Source organism: Rattus norvegicus, chromosome 5 (genome assembly GCF_036323735.1).
Source record: "Rattus norvegicus strain BN/NHsdMcwi chromosome 5, GRCr8, whole genome shotgun sequence".
In the NCBI taxonomy this organism is placed as follows: domain Eukaryota; kingdom Metazoa; phylum Chordata; class Mammalia; order Rodentia; family Muridae; genus Rattus; species Rattus norvegicus.
Window position 1 is genome coordinate 147,082,774 of NC_086023.1, and position 22,202 is coordinate 147,104,975.

Consider the following 22,202-nt stretch of genomic DNA (forward strand, 5'->3'; position numbering starts at 1 on the left):
TGTGATAATTGAATGTGTATCTGCCACTCCAAATGATACTGGGAGTCATCCGGAGGATAGCTTAAATTAGCCTCTGGAGTCTCCCCCACAGCCTTGCTCAGAGAGAGGTCCGCACTCTGAGCTTGCTGAATTAGCCTGCAGCAGAACATTAAGCAGCAGCTAAGCTGCTGGTTTCACAAAGGGGGGCGGTCCTAATACTAGGTTCTAAGAACTCGACGTTGGAACCCCGCCCCTTTTCCTCTCCTCTCCTTCCAATTGGCGGTCTAACCACTGCCAAACTTGGCCCAGAGAGGCCACTGTAGTCAGGGACTACCGGGAAAGCTAGCCGCTGGTTGGTGGGACGCAAGAACAATCTAAAACACAATTGGTTCGAGAGTTTAGAGGCGGGACAAATCGAATTTGGGTCACGGATTGGACAAAGGAGGGACAAATTGATGTAGGGGGCGGGGATAAGGCGGAGAGTTGCGCTTGTGTTAAGATTGGGGCGCGCTCTTGGGGGCGGAGTTTGAGGGGGCGGTGCCGTGTCGAAAGTCAAAGGTCGGTAAATAGTGGTGATGTCATGCTGGCAAGATGGCGGAAGGGTGAGCTTGTCGTTCCGCCTTCTGGCGTTGGGGCCTGGGTTATTCAAGGGTTGGGGTACTGATCCAGGGTCCCCTATTGGGGACAGGCTGCCAGTGAGAGTGCGGACCGAGCTGAAAGGGCAGAGTGGAGGCGTGGTGCGAGGGGATGGGAAAGAGGCCCGAGAAGCCTCATCCGCCGGCCACAGCGGAGGCTGGGGCAGGAGTCGCAAAGCAGGCAGGGCCGTCAGATGTGTCTGTCTTCCACAGGGAGGACGTGGGGTGGTGGCGGAGCTGGCTGCAGCAGAGCTACCAGGCAGTCAAAGAGAAGGTAAGCCGGGCCAGCACCTTTCTCTCGGCGGGGCACCGCGGTCGTCTCCTTGCAACCAACCCTAGCTAGCCTCTGCCTGGATTTGTCGAGCTTCTGTGAGGCCATTTAAAAGATAAGAGTAAAACACCACCGCTAACAACACCTTACTCTTAAACAGCAATTTAAATATTAGAGTATATGACAATCACTACTCTCAGGCAGGTTGGGAAGACACTGTTGTGAATACCGTGAAAGGGAAGTACCTAACATCTTGTCTAGGCTAGGAAGTCATGAGCATGCCAAGGAAGGTGTGGCAAAGAAGGTGAAAAGCAAGAATCCTGGTAGAGATGCGGATTGCCATTGGCTGATGTTGCCTATGTGAATTGTTTGCAAAGGGAAGGGGATACAGCCTAAGAGTGGAGACCTGGGGAATTGGCTGGCTAAGTAATCCCTACAATGTGACTAACGCTTCTCCCTGTAGTAGGCAATGCCAGTTGGTGTTCCTGTTTTATCCCACAATACTTTATTTAAAAGCTGCTCAACTAAATGGTGGAATAACTAATTACTATTTACCTCAAGCCAATGAAGTGAGTCATGCTTCAAGGCAGACTCTAAGAGGCTTCTGATCCCAAATCAGCCCAGTACTTTAGGAACAGTTGTTTGTTTGTTTGCTTGTTTTTTGCTTTCTCCTTGGTCTGGGTTCTCCTGAATTGCCCCCTCTCTAGCTACAGCCCAGCACACCTGAGAATTCCCTGTGCTGGCTGTTTTGTTGAACATAAGAGACGGGACTTTATGCTAAGAATTAATGTGATACTTCAAAGAGCCATGCAAAGAAAGTGTGGTATTTAGCAGGTATTGCATGAGGACTTCCTGTGTGTTTTGAGGCTGATATCGGAACATCTCTCCCTTTAGTTCCTTATGTTTCTGGGAACTTGGGCAAATTATTTTGTTGTTGTTAGCGGTGGTGGTGCTTTGTTTTGTTTTGAAACAGGGTCTCATTGTATATGTAGCTCTTGGCTGCCCTGGAACCCTGATGTAGAGCAGGCTGGCCTCAACCTCACAGAGATCCACTTCCCACTGCCTTGAGAGTGTTGAGATTAAAGGCAAGCTTTGGTGTGTTTGTTTTTGTTTTTACCTTTCTAGGCTTCATTCCCTCACCTGTAAAGTGAAATATCACTATCTAATGGATGCCATGAGGATTAAATGATAATAGAACACTGAGACAATAACACTCTAGGTGCTATACAGGCACTCGCTCTTTGTAAGGGAGTGAGCAATTTTTTCTTCTACTTTTCCCTTGCTCCTTTGCTACTGGCTATCCCTGCTCCATTTGGGTCTGTCTGTTCCCTGCTGTCTTAGCAGACATTGACCCAGAGCCTACAACTTCTGAGAGGGCCCTATAATCTGCCTTCCTCTGCTTCCTTCCTGCTCCTGCCCTGAGCCTCCTGTACACCCACCCTATGCATCCAAGCACAAGCACAGACACAGCATCAGAGAAGGCTCAGCTGCTTTGTGCCCCCCAATGCAGATGTCCTGGTCCCACTGAGTCTGGGCACCACCACTACCACCACCACCCCCAGAACTTTCCTTCCTCATATTTTTCTCTCCCCCTTCAGAAACTCTTTCCTCAAGTCTGTGTCCAGCAGCCTGGCATACTTTAAAAATATGACGTCAATAGGCTTGATTTTGGGTCGCTCCCTCCCCACCCCTGAAGCCACCACCTGCACACTTATCTGTAATAACACATATTTCACACTTGCCAGCTCCACTGGGTACTCTAGCCCTTATCTTTCTGGAACTTTCTGTAGCAGTTAGTTGACACTAAGATGCTCCCCACTCCACCCTACTCCCCCCTTTTTTGAACTGTCACTCTTTCAACTTCTGTTGAAACTCTCTCCCAGTTCTCCACACACTTGTCCAGATTTTTCTTTCCTGACTGTTGAGCTCACGTTTCTCTGCCTGCCCTTTGAAGATGGGACTCTGAAGATCTTTGTCCTCAGCTCACAAGTGTGTGTGTTCTACACTCTCACTGTGCACCTCTCCTCAGGGGTGATTCCTGTTTCTTTCTTTAGACCCTTTGGTGCTTAAGGGTAGCTCTTACCAGACAACTACCCAGCTATCTTATGGTCACCTTGACTCTGAATGGCTAAGACTGTGCCAATCCCTAGAGTGACACATTAAAAATGAAAAATCTCACTGTGTTCCACTTGCTTCACCCTCTTAGTGGTTCCTTATTGTCCCACTCGGTCATGCCAGGTCAGAAGTAAGCAGCCCCATCCTAGGAAAAACAAAATAAAAAAACAGAATACTCAAAAACATGCTTTGGCCGGGCATGATGGTGCAGATCTGTAATCTCAGCCCTTGGAAGGGAGGAGGAGGTAGACGGATCAGCCTGCATGGAAAGCCTCCATACAAAACATGCAGGTGATTGATCCCACATGAAGCGAGAGGACAGGAAGGGGGGGAGGAGGTGAGCACAGGTGCTCCAGGAAGTTATCTTGGAGTTGGCAAGTATGACATAAGGAAGTTAGACATAGCAGGCAGCAGAGGACCAGCTGGCTCAAACTAGCTCTGAAACAGGTCAGTTAGATAGGGGCAAATGTCAGTCATTCCAAAGAAACTTAATGAGTGGTGAACAAAACCCAGAACAGTGGAACTGAGCCCTTGCCTGGGGTGGGGTGGATGGGGGGATCCACTCTTCTTGGATTTTTTTAAAAAAAGGCTCTTTTAATCCCAGCACTTGGCTCTTACTTCACTCATATTCCCACATATCTGTCTGGTGCCGAAGAGGCCCAGACACAGGGGATGATGGAATCTGCCAGCTTGGTCCTTCTCTCTGTTTTCCATAGTCCACTGAAGCTTTGGAGTTCATGAAGCGCGACCTGACAGAGTTTACCCAGGTGGTACAGCATGACACGGCCTGCACCATAGCAGCCACGGCCAGTGTGGTGAAGGAGAGGCTGGCCGTGAGTACTACCACACCTTGACTGACTGCCCTCACGGGTTGGTCTGCTCTGGGAGCCGGGTGGGCACTCTCAACTTTTCTCTCATTTTTACCATGTGGGAAGAAAATGATACTTTTCCTCCCACCTTGAGGGACTTGTTTGTCAAGCAGATAAGCTATAGAGTAAAAGTTTTCCCCTGTCTATAATGTGTTCCATGAGCAAAGCTATGCATTGTAGAAAACAGAGGTGGGGGCTGGAGAGATGGCTCAGCGGTTAAGAGCACTGACTGCTCTTCCAGAGGTCCTGAGTTCAATTCCCAGCAACCACATGGTGGCTCACAACCATCTGTAATGAGACCTGATGCCCTCTTCTGGTGTGTCTGACGACAGCTACAGTGTACTCATATATATAAAATAAATTAAATCTTTAAAAAAAAAAAAAAAAAAAAAACAGAGGTAGCGCGCGCGCGCGTGTGTGTGTGTGTGTGTGTGTGTGTGTGTGTGTGTGTGTGTGTGTAAATAAAAGGACTCCCTTCGCATGAAGGTAGCTGTTGTTAACATTTGGGTGATGTACCTTTATGTCTACTTTCTTTAGGGAAAAAAATGTGGGCCAACTAAATATTATTTTTAAATAATTGTGTTAATGTATCTATATGTTCTTGTGCGTGCATGTATATGCATGTGTGGCAGGTTAAAAGGCAACTGTGGGAGTCAGTCCTCCTGACTCTAGGCCATTAGACTTGGCAGCATGTGCCTTCACCCACTGAGCTTTCTTGCCGGTCCTGATTGCCGGTCCGGATACCTTTTTTTTTTTTTTTTTTTTTTTTGGTTCTTTTTTTCGGAGCTGGGGACCGAACCCAGGGCCTTGCGCTTCCTAGGTAAGCGCTCTACCACTGAGCTAAATCCCCAGCCCCAGGATACCTTATTTTTAACCTATTTGGTTTTCTCCTTCTGTTTTCCATTTCAAATAGCCTACAGTAGTCTCAAATTGATTACATATCAGAAAATGGCCTTAAACTACTGATTTCTTCCATATATTTATTTATGGGGCTGGAGAGATGGCTCAGCGGTTAAGAGCACTGGCTGCTCTTCCAGAGGTCCTGAGTTCAATACCCAGCAACCACATGGTGGCTCACAACAGTCAGTAACTCCAGTTCCAGGGGGTCTGACACCCCCACAAAGACATACAGACTAAACACTAATACACATTTTTTAAAAACCTATTTATTTATTTATTTGATATGTATGGGTGTTTTGCCTACTGTATACCTATGCACCACATGCATGCATTCCCCATGGAAGACAGAAGAAGAAGATGCTGGCTGCCCTGGAACTAGGGTTACAGATGGTGATAAGCCACCTTGTAGGTGCTGGGAATGGAATTGGGTCCTCCAGAAGAGGATGACTTAACTGCTAAGGCCAGTTTCTTACCTCATTGTTCACTTACATCATTGCAGGCCTCATTCTACATCGTCCTAAGAGCCCTGGTCTTTTTTTTTTTTTAACTAGTTAATTGATTAATTAATTAATTTATTTATTATGTACACATACAGCTTTTTGCTTGCATGTATACCTGCACGCCAGAAGAGAGCACTAGATGTGATTACAGATGGTTGGGAGCCACCATGTAGTGCTGGGATTTGAACTCAGGACCTCTGGAAGAGCAGTCAGTGCTCTTAACCACTGAGCCATCTCTGCAGCCCAACAAATCTTAAAGGAAAGGAAATATTGTTAGTAGGGAACTGGAGATGTGCTAGCGGGTTGGTGGCTTGTCTCATTAGTGACCAAACACCTGGTAAGAGCAACTTAATAAGGGCTTATTTTGGCTCACAGTCTGTCCTGTGGGGGACAGTTCATCCTCAAGGGGAAGGTGTGACAGGAGCCTGAGGAGGCAGCTAGTACATGGCTTCTCAGTCAGGAAGGAGATGGATGCTCACTTTCTCCTTACTCAGTCCAGGATCCCAGCTCATGGGCTGTGCTAACTACAGTCAAGGGGTAGGTAGTCCTTCATGCGTGTCTAGAGGCTAACCTAGTCAGATGACCCTCAAGAGTGTGCTCAGAGGCTTGGCTCTTAGGTGATCCTAGTCAGATGGTCCCTCAAGAGTGTGCTCAGAGGCTTGGCTCTTAGGTGATCCTAGCTTGTCAAATTGGCAGTCCATACTAACCTCAGATACAGCACGTACAAACCCTGACTCCTAATACTATACAAACTAGGTATGCAACACATTTGTGTAATTGTAGCTCTACAACATAGTGAATTCGAGGTCAACCTGAGCTACACAAGACTCTGTCCTCTCAAATAATTAATCTTTAAAATGTGTGCACGTGGGGCTGGAGAGATGGCTCAGTGGTTAAGAGCACTGACTGCTCTTCCAGAGGTCTTGAGTTTAATTCTCAGTAACCACACGGTGGCTCACAACCATCTGTAAAGAGATCTGATGCCCTCTTCTGGTGTGTCTGAAGACATCTACAGTGTACTCACATACATTAAATAATAAATCTTAAAAAAATAAGTGTGAACGTGCATGCGTGCACGCGTGCGCGCGCGCGCGCACACACACACACACACACACACACACACACACACACACCCCAATAAGATGAATTATAGATTAGCAAGTAAAGCACTTGTCACACAAGCCTGTTGTCAGTCTCCTGACTTCTGACTGCCACATGTTTACCATGCTGTATATAGACACGCCCAAACACACATCACACACAATAACAATAAATGTTAAAAGTGTGAGTACATTCTTATAGACTTCAAGTGTGCTTATCTTGTGCCACTTTATCGTCTCAGGGTTGTGTTCTGTTCTCTGAATTGTACAGTGAAATCCTCTGCTAAGGGAGGAGTTGGGTTTTAAAGTCAATACGTATCTTAGTAGGCTTTCTATTACTGTGATAAAAACACAGATGGTGGGCTGGAGAGATGGCTCAGCGGTTAAGAGCACCCGACTGCTCTTCCAGAGGTCATGAGTTCAATTCCCAGCAACCACATGGTGGCTCACAACCATCTGTAAAGAGATCCGATGCCCTCTGTATCTGAAGACAGCTACAGTGTACTTATATATAATAAATAAAATAAATCTTTAAAAAAAAAAAAAACACAGATGGTGGTGGTGCATACCTTTAACCCTAGCAAATGAGAGACAGAGGCAGGCAGATCTTTGACTTTGAGGCCAACCTGGTCTACAGAGTGAGTCCCAGGATAGCCAGGGCTACACAGAGAAGCCTTGTCTTGAAACAACCCCCCCCCCCGAAAAAAAACCCTCAAAAATCCCAGTAAAAGAAAGGGGTTCATTTGGTTTGCATAACCTAGCTCTCAGTTCAGGTAGCTGTGGGAAGTCAGGACAGGAACTTAAACTGGGTAAGCAGGAACCTGAGGCAGGCGCTGATGCAGAGAATATGGTGGAGTGCTGCATACTGGCTTGCTCAGCCTGCTTTCTTATAGAACCAGGACCACCAGCACAGGGTGACTTCACTCACAATGGGCTGTGCCCTCCCCCATCAGTCTCTAAGAAAATGCCCTACAGACTCCTACATCCAATTGAAGTTCCCTTCTCCCAGATGACTAGCACCTGTTCAAGTTAAGGTAAAACTAGCCAGCACAGTGGAAAAAGGAAAAATGTTATTTGATCAAGGATAACCTTGTAGTCTGTTTAATTTTCTGGTAGCATGCATGCATGTGTGTGTTTGGTAGTTTTGAGAATTCATCTCGCTAGCCCAGTCTGGCCTCAAACAAAACACATGGCAGTCCTTCAGCCTCAGCCTTCCAAGTTCTGTAACTATGGATATGATCCACCATTCCTGGCTAACATGCTGGCTTGTATGTACAGTTAGTTTTCCATTAGTCTAGAAATACACTGGTTTCCTCATTCGGTCTCCAGCTAAGTCAGTTACCCTGAGATTAGTAGAGGCCACAATGCTGGGGTAGGTCTGGTGACATGTAACTGTTTTCCCTATATAAGAGGCTGAGGCAGGACTGGACAGATGGCTCAGTGGTTAAGCGCACTGACTGCTCTTCCAGAAGTCCTGAGTTCAATTCCCAACAACCACATGGTGGCTCACAACCATCTGTAATGGAATCTGATGCCCTCTTCTGGTGTGTCTGAAGACAGCTACAGTGTACTTATATATAATAAATGAATAAATCTTAAAAAAAAAAATCCTGCTAGGGGCTAGAAAAACTGCTCTTTCAGAAAACTTAGGTTCAGTCCCCAGTTCACAACCACCTGTAAGTCCAATTCCAGGGGCTTCAGTGCCCTCCTCTGACCTCTTCATATGTGTACACACACCCTCACACACACATACTAACTCTTAAAAAACAAGAGATAATGTCAGTACATATTGATAATCCCAACACTTGGGAGGTGGAGGCCAGCCTTGGTTACATAACAAGTTTTAGGTCAGCCTGAGCTACATAGCAGAATCCTATCTCAACAAAGCAGCATTAATATAGTTTTTTTTTTCTTTTCTTTTTTTCGGAGCTGGGGACTGAACCCAGGGCCTTGCACTTCCTAGGCAAGCGCTCTACCACTGAGCTAAATCCCCAACCCCTTAATATAGTTTTGTATGAGAGTTTTGGACTCTGTCCTGCCTTTCAGTTCATCACCCCTGCCAAGCAGATGGCATATTGACCTGTGGTGGACAACTGCCTCTGCCTCCAGAGGATTCATTTGCCTTCCACTGTCCCCTGGCAAACATGGCTGCCTGTCCATATGTCTGCACAGGATATTCTACATCCTTAGCAGTGACAAAAACTTGTTTATGTCAGGTAGCATCCATGTATCAGACCTGGGATTCAAAACCACCACTGCCCTCTTTCCTGCTAGAATGACATGGTCTTATTTTGTGTGTGTGTGTGTGTGTGTGTGTGTGTGTGTATGTATGTGTGTGTGTGTGTGTGTGTGTATGTGCGCACGCGCGCATGCACACACACACACGCACTCATGTTCATGTAGGCTTGGAAGTGTGTGTGGGTTCATTTGCTTGTGTGCACAAGCCTCTAGAAGCAAGGACGACCTCAGGCATTCTGTAGCCACTCACCGTGTTTCTTGAAACAGTGACTCTCACTGGGCCTGAATCTTGTCAGGCTCTTCTCTGCCCTCTGGCCAGGGAGCACCAGGGATCTACTTGTCTTTGCCTCCCTGGCTCTGTCATCAAACCTGGTGTGTTACATGAGTCTATAGGACTGACTCGGGTTGTCAGACTTGCACAGTGAGCACTTCTAATTGGGCCATCTCCCTAGCCCTCCTAGCCCTTTTTGATCAACTTAGTTTGATATTTTGTTTTAACAATCAGTTGAAGCTCTTTTCAGGCCTACCTTGGGCATGTTCTGCATCCCCAACTGGAACTAGAGAGCTCTGGTTACCTCCTCCAGTCTGAGATGGAGAAAAGGACTTTTGCATGTCTCTGATTCTGTACTCCTCCCCTGATGCTTCACCTAGACCCCAGGTTGCATCCTGCCCCTAGTATACTGTCTTCCTTTCTTTGGTTTTCTCTGCAGACTGAAGGCTCCTCGGGAGCAACAGAAAAAGTGAAGAAGGGATTATCCGACTTCTTAGGGGTGATCTCAGATACCTTTGCCCCCTCTCCAGACAAAACCATCGACTGCGATGTCATCACCCTGATGGGTACACCCTCTGGCACAGCTGAGCCATATGATGGCACCAAGGTATTCACCAGCAGCCTTTGCTGGAGATTGAAAGCTTTACCTACCAACCTTTGATCACATAAGCACTGATGTGTTCAGGCTAAAAATATAGATTTGTATAATTGGGGAACACGAATAAAAAAGTAGATAATTTCTGCCTGCCTGCCTGCCTGCCTGCCTGCCTGCCTGCCTTCCCTCCCTCCCTCCCTCCCTCCCTCCCTCCCTCCCTCCCTCCCTCCTTCCTTCCTTCCTTCCTTCCTTCCTTCCTTCCTTCCTTCCTTCCTTTTTTTTTTTAATCCCACGAGGAGAGACTTAATGAGAGAAGAAGAGTAGAAGGGGGAAGAAGTAAAGACCGGCCATGGACATGTGGAGGGAAGGGGGTTGGGGGCGGTGGGGAGAGAAGGGACAGGGTTAAAGGGAAGAGGGGAAGAGAGAAGAGCAAAGAGTTTGTTCTTTCTCTCTCCCTTCCTTCCTTCCTTCCTTCCTTCCTTCCTTCCTTCCTTCCTTCGTTTTAGCTGTTTGTTGGCTTGGTTTGATTTGGTTTGGTTTGGCTTGGTCTTTGGGTTTTTAGGACAGGGTCTCTCTGTTTGGCCCTGGCTGTTCTAGAACTCGTTTTCTAGACCAGACTGGCCTCAAACTCACAGAGATTCACCTGCTTCTGCCTCCCCAGTGCTGCTGGGATTAAAGGCCTGCCTGCTGCTGCCCAGATTTGCTGGTGGGCTTTTAAATTTTAATTTTACTGAGACAGAATCTACTGTATAGTGTTGGTTGGCCTGGGACTCGGAATGTAGATCAGGCTGGCCTTCCACTTACAGAGATCTGCCTGCCTCTGCTTCTCGAGTGCTGGGTTTAGTAAAGGTGTGTGCCACTACTCAGCCTTGTTGGATTTTAATTTGGGGACAATTACATTATCTCACAATTTGCCCTTAAGTTTGGACTTTATTAACATAATTGCATTTGACTTTTCTTAAATTGCACATATTTCAGAAGGAGTTGTACATATGATTTTATAACCTGCTTACTGTATTTTCTTAGTTCTCAGGATTGGAATATTGGGTAAGAGACTTTTTCTGCGTCCACCTACCCAGAATTCTATTTGCTCTTTTGCTTACAGGCTCGGCTCTACAGTCTGCAGTCAGACCCGGCAACATACTGCAACGAGCCCGACGGTGAGGGGGTAGCAGTGGGAGTGAGCCTCTGGGGCAGACACATGGGGAGGGTGTAGATCATATCACGTTGTAGGCTTCGCAGACCAAGTAGTCCTGCATACTGGGAACAGAGTAGAACGCTATGGATCTTCTACTCTGTAGGTGGAGGGTCGGCTCCTTTTCCTCCCTGAACTTCGAGTATCTTCACCCTGTTTCTTGAAGAGGCTTTGCTCTTCAGGTCCCTCGTCTTCTCTGTTCAGCTTGTCTGCCACCCCTGCTGCTTTCCCAACCCCTCTGGTTCCTGTCCACTGTGCCCCATTCTAGAAACTAGAAACCAGAAATGAATAAGCCTTTAAACTGTCCATTCCTTCAGAACCAGGCTTCAAAGAGCAAGAAATGAAAGGCAAGGAGTCAGTCAGAGGTAATAAGGAGTGGGTTGACTCCTTCTACAGAATGATAGGTAGTGGGCCTCCGGAGGAGTGCACCTAACCTAGCCTGTGGGGCCTAGAAATAATATTGAGGAGTGCATCGTTATTCAGGCAAGGATAGGAGTATGTTTGAAAATTCAGAAAGAACAGGGAGGCCTGGTTTGGTGACACTAAGTCAGAGTTCATGAAGCTGTGAAGGCAGCCAGGGAGCTGCTGGGGAGGGCTTTATGTGTCAGAATAAGCACTCTCTTGGGTCATGAAAGACTCATGGTGATGGTTCTAGACTTTTCTTTAGTCATAGAGGCCTTTAAAAATCTGTCACCAGGCAGGTACAATAGCATAATCCTATAATACCAGCTACTTGGAGGCTGAGGCAGGAGACTTGAAAAATTAGGAGTACGCTAAGCTTTATAATGAGTTCAGAGCCAACTTGGGCAATTTAGCAAAACCTTGTGCTGTAGTAAAGATAAAAAGGACTTGGGATCCTTGGGTATTTGTCTAGCATACACAAGGTCATCTCTAATACCAGGAAAAAAAACTGACCAAAATGGTGAGTCCAGTGATGACACAATACTCAGCACTCAGGAGACAAGGTCAGCAAAGGTCTGTGAGTTTGAGCCCAGCCTGGTCTACACAGTAAGTTCCAGGATAGCCAAGGCTACACAGAGAATCCCTGTCTCAAAAACAACCAAGGAACAAATGACGAGCCTTCCTATAAGATTGTATGTTACTCGTCCAGGCATGGTAGTGAGTCCAGACTGGGGTGGCAGAACCAATCAGATCTCTGAGTTTGAGGCTAGCATGGTCTATATAGGAGGCTATCATGGTCTGCATAGCAAATTCCAGGCTAGCCAGGGCCACATAGCAAGGCAAAACACACTGACACACATTTCCCCTGTGGACCTTAGCTTTTCAAAGCTCACATTGTAGAATTGTAGGGAACTGTTGAAGAGTTTGAGGCCATATTGTGAAGGATGAGACAAAAGGCAGAAGGTGACCCCATGTCAGTGGTAAGGCCAGAGCCTGGATGGAGAGGACACATGTAACAGGGGAGCTTAAGAAGTACAATCAGTGTAGGTAAGTAAGGGGCTGGACTGTCTTCAGAGTTTCCAGCAGTAATGGAGTGGGAACGTGGATGAGCTTTTGTTATGACAGCAGCTGGATCTGGAGCCCAGGGTGGATTCTGGGTACCAAAGAAATAGGAATTGTCAGAAGAGGGGGCTAAAATGATTTCAAGGAGACTCATGAGAAAAAACAAAGTAAGGAAAGGAGATGGAGGAGCCTAGGCAAGACCTAGAATATTCAGAGGAGGAGGAAAGAAAGAGGGAGAGGAGGGCAAAGCCTCCTGGTCACATGATGTAGGGGAGGACAGAGAGACAGGACCATGATCTTAGAATTACCCACCCACCCCTTCACCTTGCCTCACCCTTTCCCCTTAGACAAAATGGCTTTGGAAAGATCCCTTACTCTTTCTTTACTGTTCAAGACCAGACTTAAGTGTTTTCTCTAGTCCAAGTGTTCTTTCCCTAGATGCAGAGAACTGAATGTCAGTGTCTGTCCCTCTGCAGGGCCCCCGGAATTGTTTGATGCCTGGCTTTCCCGATTCTGCTTGGAGGAGAAGAAAGGGGAGATCTCAGAGCTCCTTGTAGGCAGCCCCTCCATTCGAGCCCTCTACACCAAGATGGTGAGGGTCCCGCCGGCAGACCTCAGCTGGCTGTGAGCCTGAGGTGTTGGGACATATGGGAAGGATATGTGTAATGGGAGACCCTGTACAGCCAGATGGGCCTGTGCTGAGCCAAGAAGATGCCAGGACGGGGCTAATTTGCCAGCTTCTGGCAGGCAGAGAATGAGGAGAAATGGAGAGACCAGCAAACTCATATGGGAGTTCTGTTTTCCTTCCTTGGCCAAGCTTGGCCTGGAAGGTGGGTCTGGTTTGAATTAAAGTCGAGTGGAAGGGCTTTGACAATTGCTGTGAAGCTACGTCCTGTGTCTAGACTCTGCAAGAATGACTAGGAACAGACTGATAAGGACTTCACCCACACATCATTCCCAAATTTTCACCTCTATTTTCCTGTCCCTCCAGGTTCCAGCAGCTGTTTCCCATTCAGAATTCTGGCATCGGTATTTCTATAAAGTCCACCAACTTGAACAGGTATGCTGGGCTAACCTGGGAAGGAGACCACCCTACCCCCTAGCCCTGGGGGAAGCAGGCTGGATTTTTGTCAAGACAAGAAAGAGTTGAAGACTAGTTCTTTCTGGAGGTGCCGAGGACTCTAGGGTCAGGCCTAGGGCCTCAGAGGAGGGTACTCTAACCTGGTCATTGCTCTCCCATCCTCAGGAGCAGGCCCGGAGGGATGCACTGAAGCAGCGGGCAGACCAGAGCATCTCTGAAGAGCCTGGCTGGGAGGAGGAAGAAGGTAGTAGGCAATGAAGTGAGATGGTGATAAATGTGTCTGTGGTACTCTAGGCCTTTGGTGACATGGCATCCCTGGGAAAAGCCAGAGTGAGACAGTGTACGAGTGAACAGTCAGAAATGACACACAGCCTGTAACACAGGGCTTGTAGGACCCAGAGTGTGGGTACAGAAACCACACGTGCCAGCTGGGGTAGCTTGCTATGTCACACTGAACCTGCTATTGCAGTTACTTAGGAGTGTGCTGAGAATGTAGAGTCCTTCTTCCCCCAACACCCTTCTACATAAGACTGCAGGGTTGCTGTTCAAGGGCCTGGCACTCAAGAGGCAGATCTCTGAGTTCAAGGCCAGCCTGGTCTACATAGGGAGTTCTAGGTCAGCCAAGGTTACATAAAGAGACTATCTCAAAATAACATTAAAAAGAAAAGAGAGAAGACAAGACTGTAGCTCGGGATGTTTTAAATACTTACACTGTACCTTCAGCCTCCATTAAGAACTTAATGTGTGGTTAGCCCTTAGCCGAAGCCATTGTCTTTCTCACTGAGGTAGCAGGTTAAGTGCTGGCTGCACAGAATGAGACTAGAGTCTGGCCCAAACCCAGAGCAGACCCTCTTCTAAGCCTTGGCTTTCACATGTCTCAGGCTGTGAGTCATAGTCCAGCTTGTGCGTGACCAACTAGCAGGGGATGTCTTCCTGTGCTGGAGTAGCCGTGAGGGATACAGGCTAGCCTTCCTCATGGTAAACATGGCAGGGTGTGCATGTTCCAAGGCTGCCTTTGAACCAACTGAGGTTACACTCCCTCTTTCCCAACCTATCTTTCCACAGAGGAGCTTGAACGCATTGTACCATCTCCAAAAGAGGCAAAGCTTCCACAAGAGACTAAAACTTCTACAGCCCCTGAAAATGAGCCAGCCCCCCAGAGCCCTTGTGAAGAGATTCCAGTGGAGGCCCCTGCAGAGGCTACCCCATCAGAGAGCAGTGAGAGCATCTCCCTCGCCACACAGATCGCAAACCCAGCAGCTGCACCTCAGCCACCAGAGCTACCTAAAGACCTGTCCCAAAAGCTGCTCGAGGCGTCTTTGGAAGAACAGAGTCTGGCTGAGGATGCGGGTGAAACTGGACCCCCACCCCCCGTTACCTCCAAGCCTCTAACCCCTGCAGGCCGAGCCAGTGGCCTAGAACCCAGGCCTCCAGCCAGAGTAGAGACCCTGAGAGAAGAGGTGCCCACAGACTTAAGAGTGTTTGAGCTGAACTCAGACAGTGGGAAGTCAACACCCTCCAACAATGGCAAGAAAGGTAGGTCTGAGTGCAAGTGGATGTGTGAGCAGGGCAAGCAAGAGCTGCCATCGTGTGTGTGGATTATCTGTGTCCTCCAAGCAGATCCTGGGAGCTGATAAGCTCCCTTTGTGATCATGGGAGAGTAGCTGCATCCATATGCCATATTTATTAGCTAACACTACCTCGTCGGTGAGTGACGGATGATGCACTTGGGAGTCCTTGGGGTCTTTTTGTTTGCCTTGGCTTTGTCTTTGTTGTTGTGGGGTTTTGGGGGGGGGGTGTTTTTTTTTTTTTTAGATCTATGTACCATGTCCATGCGGTGCCCACAGAGTCCAGGAGAGTGTGTTAGATCTCCTGGGACTGAAGATAACAGTGTAGATGCTGTGAATCAAGCCCAAGTCCTTGTGAAGAGATTCCAGTGGAGGCCCCTGCAGAGGCTACCCCATCAGAGAGCAGTGAGAGCATGTCCTGTAAGAGCAGCCAGGGTTATTAACTTCTCAGCCATGTCTCTAGCTTCTGGTTTTGACTTTTTGAGACAGGACCTCACTATTTATCTCAGGCTGGCCTTAAACTGTAGCCTAGACTTGGCCTTTTTACTCTTTTGCTTCCCAAGTAGTAGAACTTCAGGAATGAATCACCATGCCCAGTGCAGTGGGGTTCTTAAGAATCAGCAAAATGAAGTGTATGCCAGGCCTGTGCTAACCGTCACATGGTTTGAGTGTTTGCCTATTTCCCACACCTCATGTCCATATTCTCTTCAGGTTACAGATGAAAAAATGATGTCTAGAAGTGCTAAGTAACTGTTTAAAGTTGCTATGACTGAGAAGTAGAAAGCCTAGCTTCAGACCCAGGTTATGCCGGCCTTGAGTTGTGACCTTACCTTACCTTATCTCACATTTGGCCCAGTCATAGCCTTTTAAACAATTCTGCTTTGCTGTTATTGGGGGTTCCTGTGGTGTTGGGGTTAAAGGTCTTCTACCTGTGGAGCCCTGGGGAAGTCACCTTCTCTCAGCCTTTTGTTGTGAACCATGGAGACACCATGGACCTCGGAGGCCCGTGTCTCAGGTGAGCTGTTCCACAGCTGGGCTTTAGCTATGTCTGAGCAGTGGAGTTGCAGGCTGCAGACCATGGTTATGTGAAAGAAGAACCTTTTCAGCTCCCTTTCTACCCAGGCATGGGTAGATCTGTCACCTGTGTCTCCCAAGACCCCACTGCAGATTGCCACTCCTTGACAGACATGCTGCCATAAAGCTTGCCCTGCAGGGGAGGCCTGGCCTGCAGCATGATGGTTTGCTGCAGGAAACAGTAAATGGGCTCGCCTCAGCCTCCATCAGCACTGACGTGTGCGCCCTTGCTCCTTGACGGAAACCTCCAAGTCTCCAGTCTGTAACACAGTGCTTCTGTTTTGCTTCTGCTTTGTTCAGTGAGGTCATCCATTGAGCTCCTCCTGCCCTTTATGAGACATGGAAGGGGGTGGGGCCGCAGGGACAGGCTTTGTGATGAAACATGAGCACTATGGGACAGCTCTGACACTGGAGGCATTCAGAGAAAGGAGGCCTCTGAGCATCAGCAGTGGTTCACCAAGGAGACAGACAGGTGGAGAGTTGGTGCAGGTGTTGGGGGTCATAGTTCAGCTGGAGGGGCGTGTTTCAGTGGTTATGATTAAAGCTCCCATCGCATTTCTCAGGAAAGCAGGATAATTGGTTCTTGTTTGTTTGATGTTTTTTGAGACTGGGTCTCATCATGCACTCCTGACTAGCTGGAACTTGATTGTGTACCAGGCTGGTCTGGAATTCACAGAGATCTCTCTGCCTCTTCCTCCTAAGTGCTAGGATTAAGTGTCTGCCCACACCCATCCGAGTGGGTTGTTTTGGGATTTGTTTGTTTTGTTTTTGTTGTTGTTGGTTTTTTGTTTTTGTTTTTCCCTCCCTACCCTCCGTTTTTGTTTTTTAAAGATTTATTTATACACTGTAGCTGTCTTGAGACACAGTGCATTGGATCCTACTACAGATGGTCATGATTCACCATGTGGGTGCTGGGAATTGAACTCAGGACCTCTGGAAGAGCAGTCAGTGCTGAACCACTGAGCCATCTGAACCATCTCTCCAGCCCCTTGTTTTGTATTTTTTTAAGATTTGTTTATTTGTGTACGTGAGTACACTGTAGCTGTCTTCAGACACACCAGAAGAGGGCATCAAATCCCATTACAGATGGTTGTGAACTACTATGTGGTTGCTGGGAATTGAACTCAGGACCTCTGGAAGAGCAGTCAGTGCTCTTAACCACTGAGTCATCTCTCCAGCCCCTGAGTGGGTTCTTAAATAGCAATTGAGAACTTAGTATCTGGAGCTGGACTCGGAGGATTGGACAGAGTGCCGAAAGTGACAGGGTCCAGAGGCTCAGCTCACTCATGAGCCTTGTGACTTTAGGAAAGTCACTGCTCTTCTCCAAGGCCCTACTTTCTCTTCTGCAAGTGGAGATTGTTTCATGGTAGCCCTCACTTTGGGGAGCAACTTTGGTAGAGCCCTACTTTGGGGAAATGAGTGTCCTCTATTGCTGTGATAAACACCATGATCAAAAGCAACCTGTGGGGAGCCTCTGTTCTATCCTCTCCTTCCAGGTAAAGCCCATCACTGAGGGAAGTGATTGCAGCTGCAGGGCAGGAGCTTGAGACAGGAACCTGGAGGCAGGAGCTGATGCAGAGGCAGGCCGTGGAAGGAGGCTGCTTATCGGCTTGGTGTCTTTGGATTGCACAGGTCTTATAGAACTCAGGACCACCTGCCCAGAGGTAGCACCACCCACAGTGGGATGGACCTTCCCACATCAATCATCAACCAAGAAAACACCCCACAGAATGGCCAGGCTGAGAGACATTGTCTTCATTGTGGTTCCCTCTTCCCAGATGACCCTGACCCTAGCTGCATCCAGTTAACCAAGGAAAACAAAATGTAACCAACACTGTGGTAACGATAGGCGATAGTCTCTTATTTTCTATATCTAGACCTGTGTTAAGCACTGGATATGCCTTCATTAGAGACTCACAAAGCCCTCTACGATCTGTGCAGTTCCCTATTTTTCTACTGGTAAAAAACAACACAGGCGTCAGTGGTGGTGCACGAGGCAGAGGCAGGGGAATCTCTGTGAGTCCCAGGACAGCCAGGGGGGCTGTTCTCTGTCACACAGAGAAACCCTGTTGGGAAGGGTTGGGGACAGGCGTAACCTACAAAGGTAGAAAGGTAGCTCAGCAGTTAAGAACACCTGTTCTTCCAGAGGTCCTGAGTTCAGATTCCAGCACCCACCCAGGCCTCTCAAAACACCTATAACTAACTCCAGTTTCCGGGGATCTGATACTCTCTCTTCTGGCCTTTGTGTCACTTACTCGTGTATGCTGACACATAGACATAGACATAAAAATAATCAAATTGAAAAGAAAGGCCCCCTGGAAATGAACAGGGAGATCAGGTTGGTGCCTGGGACATAGTGTGTAGGAAGGTGGGGGAGTGCTCAGTAGGCCTGACAGGAGTGGGTCATGGCCATGGATTTCAAGTGACTTAAACCATCTCTGTTGTGCTTCCCCACCTTGCACTGTGGTTTGTCTGTTTTTGAGACAGGATCTTTCCATGTTCCCCAGACTGGCCTCAAATCCTCCCTCTTTTTTTTTTTCTTTTTCTTTTTCTTTTTTTCGAAGCTGGGGACCAAACCCAGGGCCTTGCGTTTGCTAGGCAAGCGCTCTACCACTGAGCTAAATCCCCAACCCCCTCCCTCTTTTTTTTTTAAGATTTATTTTAGTCTTTAGTTTATATCTTGGCATGTAAGCTTGTGTGTATTTAGGTGCCTGTGGAAGCCAGAAGATGGAGTCAGAGCCCTTGCAGCTGAAGTTAAAGGTGTTTGTGAGCCACCTGGTGTGGGTGCTGTCCTCTGTAGAGTAGTAAATCCTCAACCACTGAACCCCTCCCCAGCTCTGGCCTTGAACACATGATCCTCTTGTCTCTGTCTCCTAAGTGGTAGGATTACAGCTGTATGCACCAGGCCTGGCAACCCATGCCTGTCCTTCTTCTGTCCAGCCACAATTCCTTGTTTCATGACAGGGTTTAGCCAGGTAAAATAAGAAGAAAAACATCCAGGTATCTGAAAGGAGCAGAAGCCAAGCCTGCTGGTGCGCTTCTGTAATCCCAGGGCAGGGAGGCAGAGGCGGGAGAATAAGGAGTTTGGTGTCATCCTTGGCTACATGACACCTTGTCAGGGGGCAGAGGATCAGAACAGTAGTTTGTGAGATCTTATCGAGCACAGGGATGGAATAATGGGTGGGATTGATTCCTGGCACCCACGTGGTGGCTTACAACCATTCAGAACCCAGTTCTAGAGATCTGGCTTCCTTTTTTTTTTTTTTTAAAGATTTATTTATTTATTACATATAAGTACACTGTAGCTGTCTTCAGACACACCAGAAGAGGGCATCAGATTCTGTTACAGATGGTTGTGAGCCACCATGTGGTTGCTGGGATTTGAACTCAGGACCTCTGGAAGAACAGTCAATGCTCTTAACCGCTGAGCCATCTCTCCAGCCCCTGGCTTCCTTTTCTAACCTTTAACCTATATGGGCATTAGGCCTGCATGTGGTACACATACATACGTGCACATACAGGATTCGTACATCTGAAGTATAATTTGGTTCGTGGGGATGAGGAGCTGGCTCAGCAGTTAAGAGCATGTACTGTTCTTGCCGAGGACTCAGGTTCAGTTCCCAGCACCCACTTCTAAGGAGGATTAAGGCCGCCTGTAACTCCAGCTCCTGGGATCTGATGTCCTCTGATCTCTCTGACTGCACTTAAGCACAAACCCACACACAAGTACACATAGTTAATAATGTTTAAGGCCAGCCATAGTGGCACATGCCTTTAATGCCAGCACTTAGGAGGCAGAGGCAGAGGCAGGTGACTCTTGAGTTCCAAGCCAGCCTGGTCTATACAACAAGGTCCAGGACAGCTACACAGTGAAAGCCTGTCTCCAAACAAAAGTACTAAAATAACTCTTTTTTTCTGTTTTTTGGAGCTGGGGATCGAACGCAGGGCCTTGCGCTTGCTGGGCAAGCGCTCTACCGCTGAGCTAAATCCCCAATCCCATAAAATAACTCTTGAAAAAATAAAATTTAGATTTCTGATACCCAAGGTTATCCTCTGGTCTGCACACATGTACACATGTATATACACACACAAAGAATTATGGTTCCATGTGGAGTTGCGCTGCAAGGCAGGCGAACAGGTAGGAATTGGAGATTATAGAAGTGACCTATGGCTAGTGCTCTAATCACCCTGCTGTGCTACCTTCCACACTCAGCCTGGAGACAGACAAGTGAGGGAGCCAGTGTAACTCAAGACAGGAGCAGTGGGGACAGGGCAGGGGGGGAAGCTTTCTCTGGGGTACTAGAAACTAAACCCAGAACTTGCCAAAAAGCTGAGGATAACCTTGAACTTCTGATCCTTCTGCTTTCTACCTGCTACCCAAATGTTGGGATTCCAGTTGTGTGACACCAGGAGCAGTTTGCACAGTGCTGGGGTCCAACAAAGAGCCCTGTACACCGGGGGGCAAGCAATGACCTGACTGAGATATAGCCTCCTTTTGTTGTAAGAAAGGGTCTCAAGCCAGGTGGGGGTCAAGCACGCCTTTAATCCCAGCACTCAGGAGGGAGGCAGAGGCAGGCAGATCTGAGTTCCAAGGCCAACCTGGTCTACAGAATGAGTTCCAGGACAGCCAGGGCTACACAGAGGAAAACCTGTCTCCAAAAAAAAAAAAAAAAAGCAACAAGAGAGTCTCATATAGCCCAGGCTGGCCTTTAATTTTTTTGTTTGGTTGGTTTTTGGTTTTTGGTTTTTTTTGAGACAGTTTCTCTGTGTGTCCTCAACTGTCCTGGAACTCACTCTGTAGACCAGGCTGGCCTCAGACTCAGAGATTTACCTGCCTCTCTATCTCCCAAGTGCTGGGATTAAAGACATGTGACACCACTACCAGGCCTTAGGTTTTTTTAATTATTTGTTAGATTTATATTTTATGTGTATCAATGCTTGTCTGCATGTATGTCTGTGTACCACATGCATTCCTGGTGTCTGCAAAGGCCAAAATAGTGCCTCGAATACCCTGGAACTGAAATTATAAGTGGCCATGAGCTGCTGTGTGCGAACCCTTGGATCTGAACCCTGGTCCTGTGCAAGAGCAGCAAGTGCTCCTAGCTCCTGGGTTCTCTGTCCAGCCCTCTCTATATGTGTGTGGTTATGTGCTCTGAGTTACTGGAGTGTAAGTCTCCTAGTGTGGGTGCTGGAAAGGACCTGAGGCCCTCTGCAGGAGCAGTGCACATCCTTAATTGTTGGACCATCTCTCCTCCTTCCCAAGCCTTGCTTCAAATCTTTTTTTTTTTTTTTTCCTTTTCTTTTTTTCGGAGCTGGGGACCGAACCCAGGGCCTTGCACTTGCTAGGCAAGCGCTCTACCACTGAGCTAAATCCCCAACCCCGCCTTGCTTCTTGATCCTCTTGCCTCTGCCTCTCAAGCGCTGGGATTACAAGGATATGTCACCACACGTATATATGGTATGCTTTGTTCTTACTCATCCCTCTCCCCTGCTGGAAGAAAACCTTAAAAGTGATGTCATATACCAGGCCGTGCTGTACAGTGGACCTACATCTCCAAAACCCAAGGCCTGGGTCTGGGGGCTGTATTTAATGGAAGGAAAGGCAGTAGCTTGGATACTGCTTCCTTTTCCCTCTGACACTTACACCACATCTCAGGCTACCAGACTGGATCTGTGTGCAGCAGGACTGCCCCAGGTTGTGCTTGTCTCTTTAGCCCCTCAGCAGAGCACGGAAGGAAGTTAAGATGAGTGTGTGGCCTATGGCCCTGGGTTAAAGGCCTACTTCACTATTACCTATGGAACCTGTTTTTAATCTCCATTTATCTGAGGAAGTAGAAAAACAGTGGCACAAAAAAATTAACTGGGTGATAGACCCTCAGGTTAGTAATCACCCAGAAAACAAAACAAAAGGCTCCATCAGGAGGTCTTAGCGTTCTTAACCAGATCTTGTAACTTGCCCTCTGTGGCAGGACAGGTGGCTCAGGTCTATGCCATTGAAGTCTTCCTTCTGTCCAGTAAACTGGGACTGTTGATACCCAGCTCAGAGGGGAGATATGCAATGCTCTCAAGTGCTAGTCCACACATTTCTGCTTCTAGAAGGGTCTGCCCTAGCATATAAGCCTATAAGCCTGAAGAGAGCTTCAAGGCCCAGAGATCGCCCAGAGATCGGGAAGCTGTCATGACCACAGCCTAGCTTAGCCAAGAGTCTGGCTTTTGGCAACAGGAAGCCAGCCACACTAACATAAACAGAAGCATGTCCTGAAGGCACAGCTCCAGGAAACTTTCCCTACAGCATTAGAACTTGAGTCTTGGTTATAAGTCTGCTCTGACTTGCAGTGGAACATGTA

General features: G+C 47.7%; 1 protein-coding gene across 3 annotated transcripts in view; it reads left to right on the forward strand.

Annotated features, from left to right (window-relative positions):
- The first annotated feature begins 270 nt into the window (after window positions 1-270).
- Bsdc1 (BSD domain containing 1) overlaps window positions 271-22,202 on the forward strand; it is a 30,954-nt gene continuing 9,022 nt past the window's right edge. For 2 of the 3 annotated variants that reach the window (XM_063287288.1, XM_039109416.2), the window contains exons 1-9: window positions 271-581; window positions 828-888; window positions 3,717-3,833; window positions 9,318-9,485; window positions 10,579-10,633; window positions 12,609-12,724; window positions 13,124-13,192; window positions 13,379-13,457; window positions 14,279-14,749. In XM_063287288.1, the coding sequence (XP_063143358.1) occupies window positions 571-581; window positions 828-888; window positions 3,717-3,833; window positions 9,318-9,485; window positions 10,579-10,633; window positions 12,609-12,724; window positions 13,124-13,192; window positions 13,379-13,457; window positions 14,279-14,749 (1,147 nt within the window). In that variant the 5' untranslated portion in view covers window positions 271-570. 3 annotated transcript variants of the gene reach the window in all.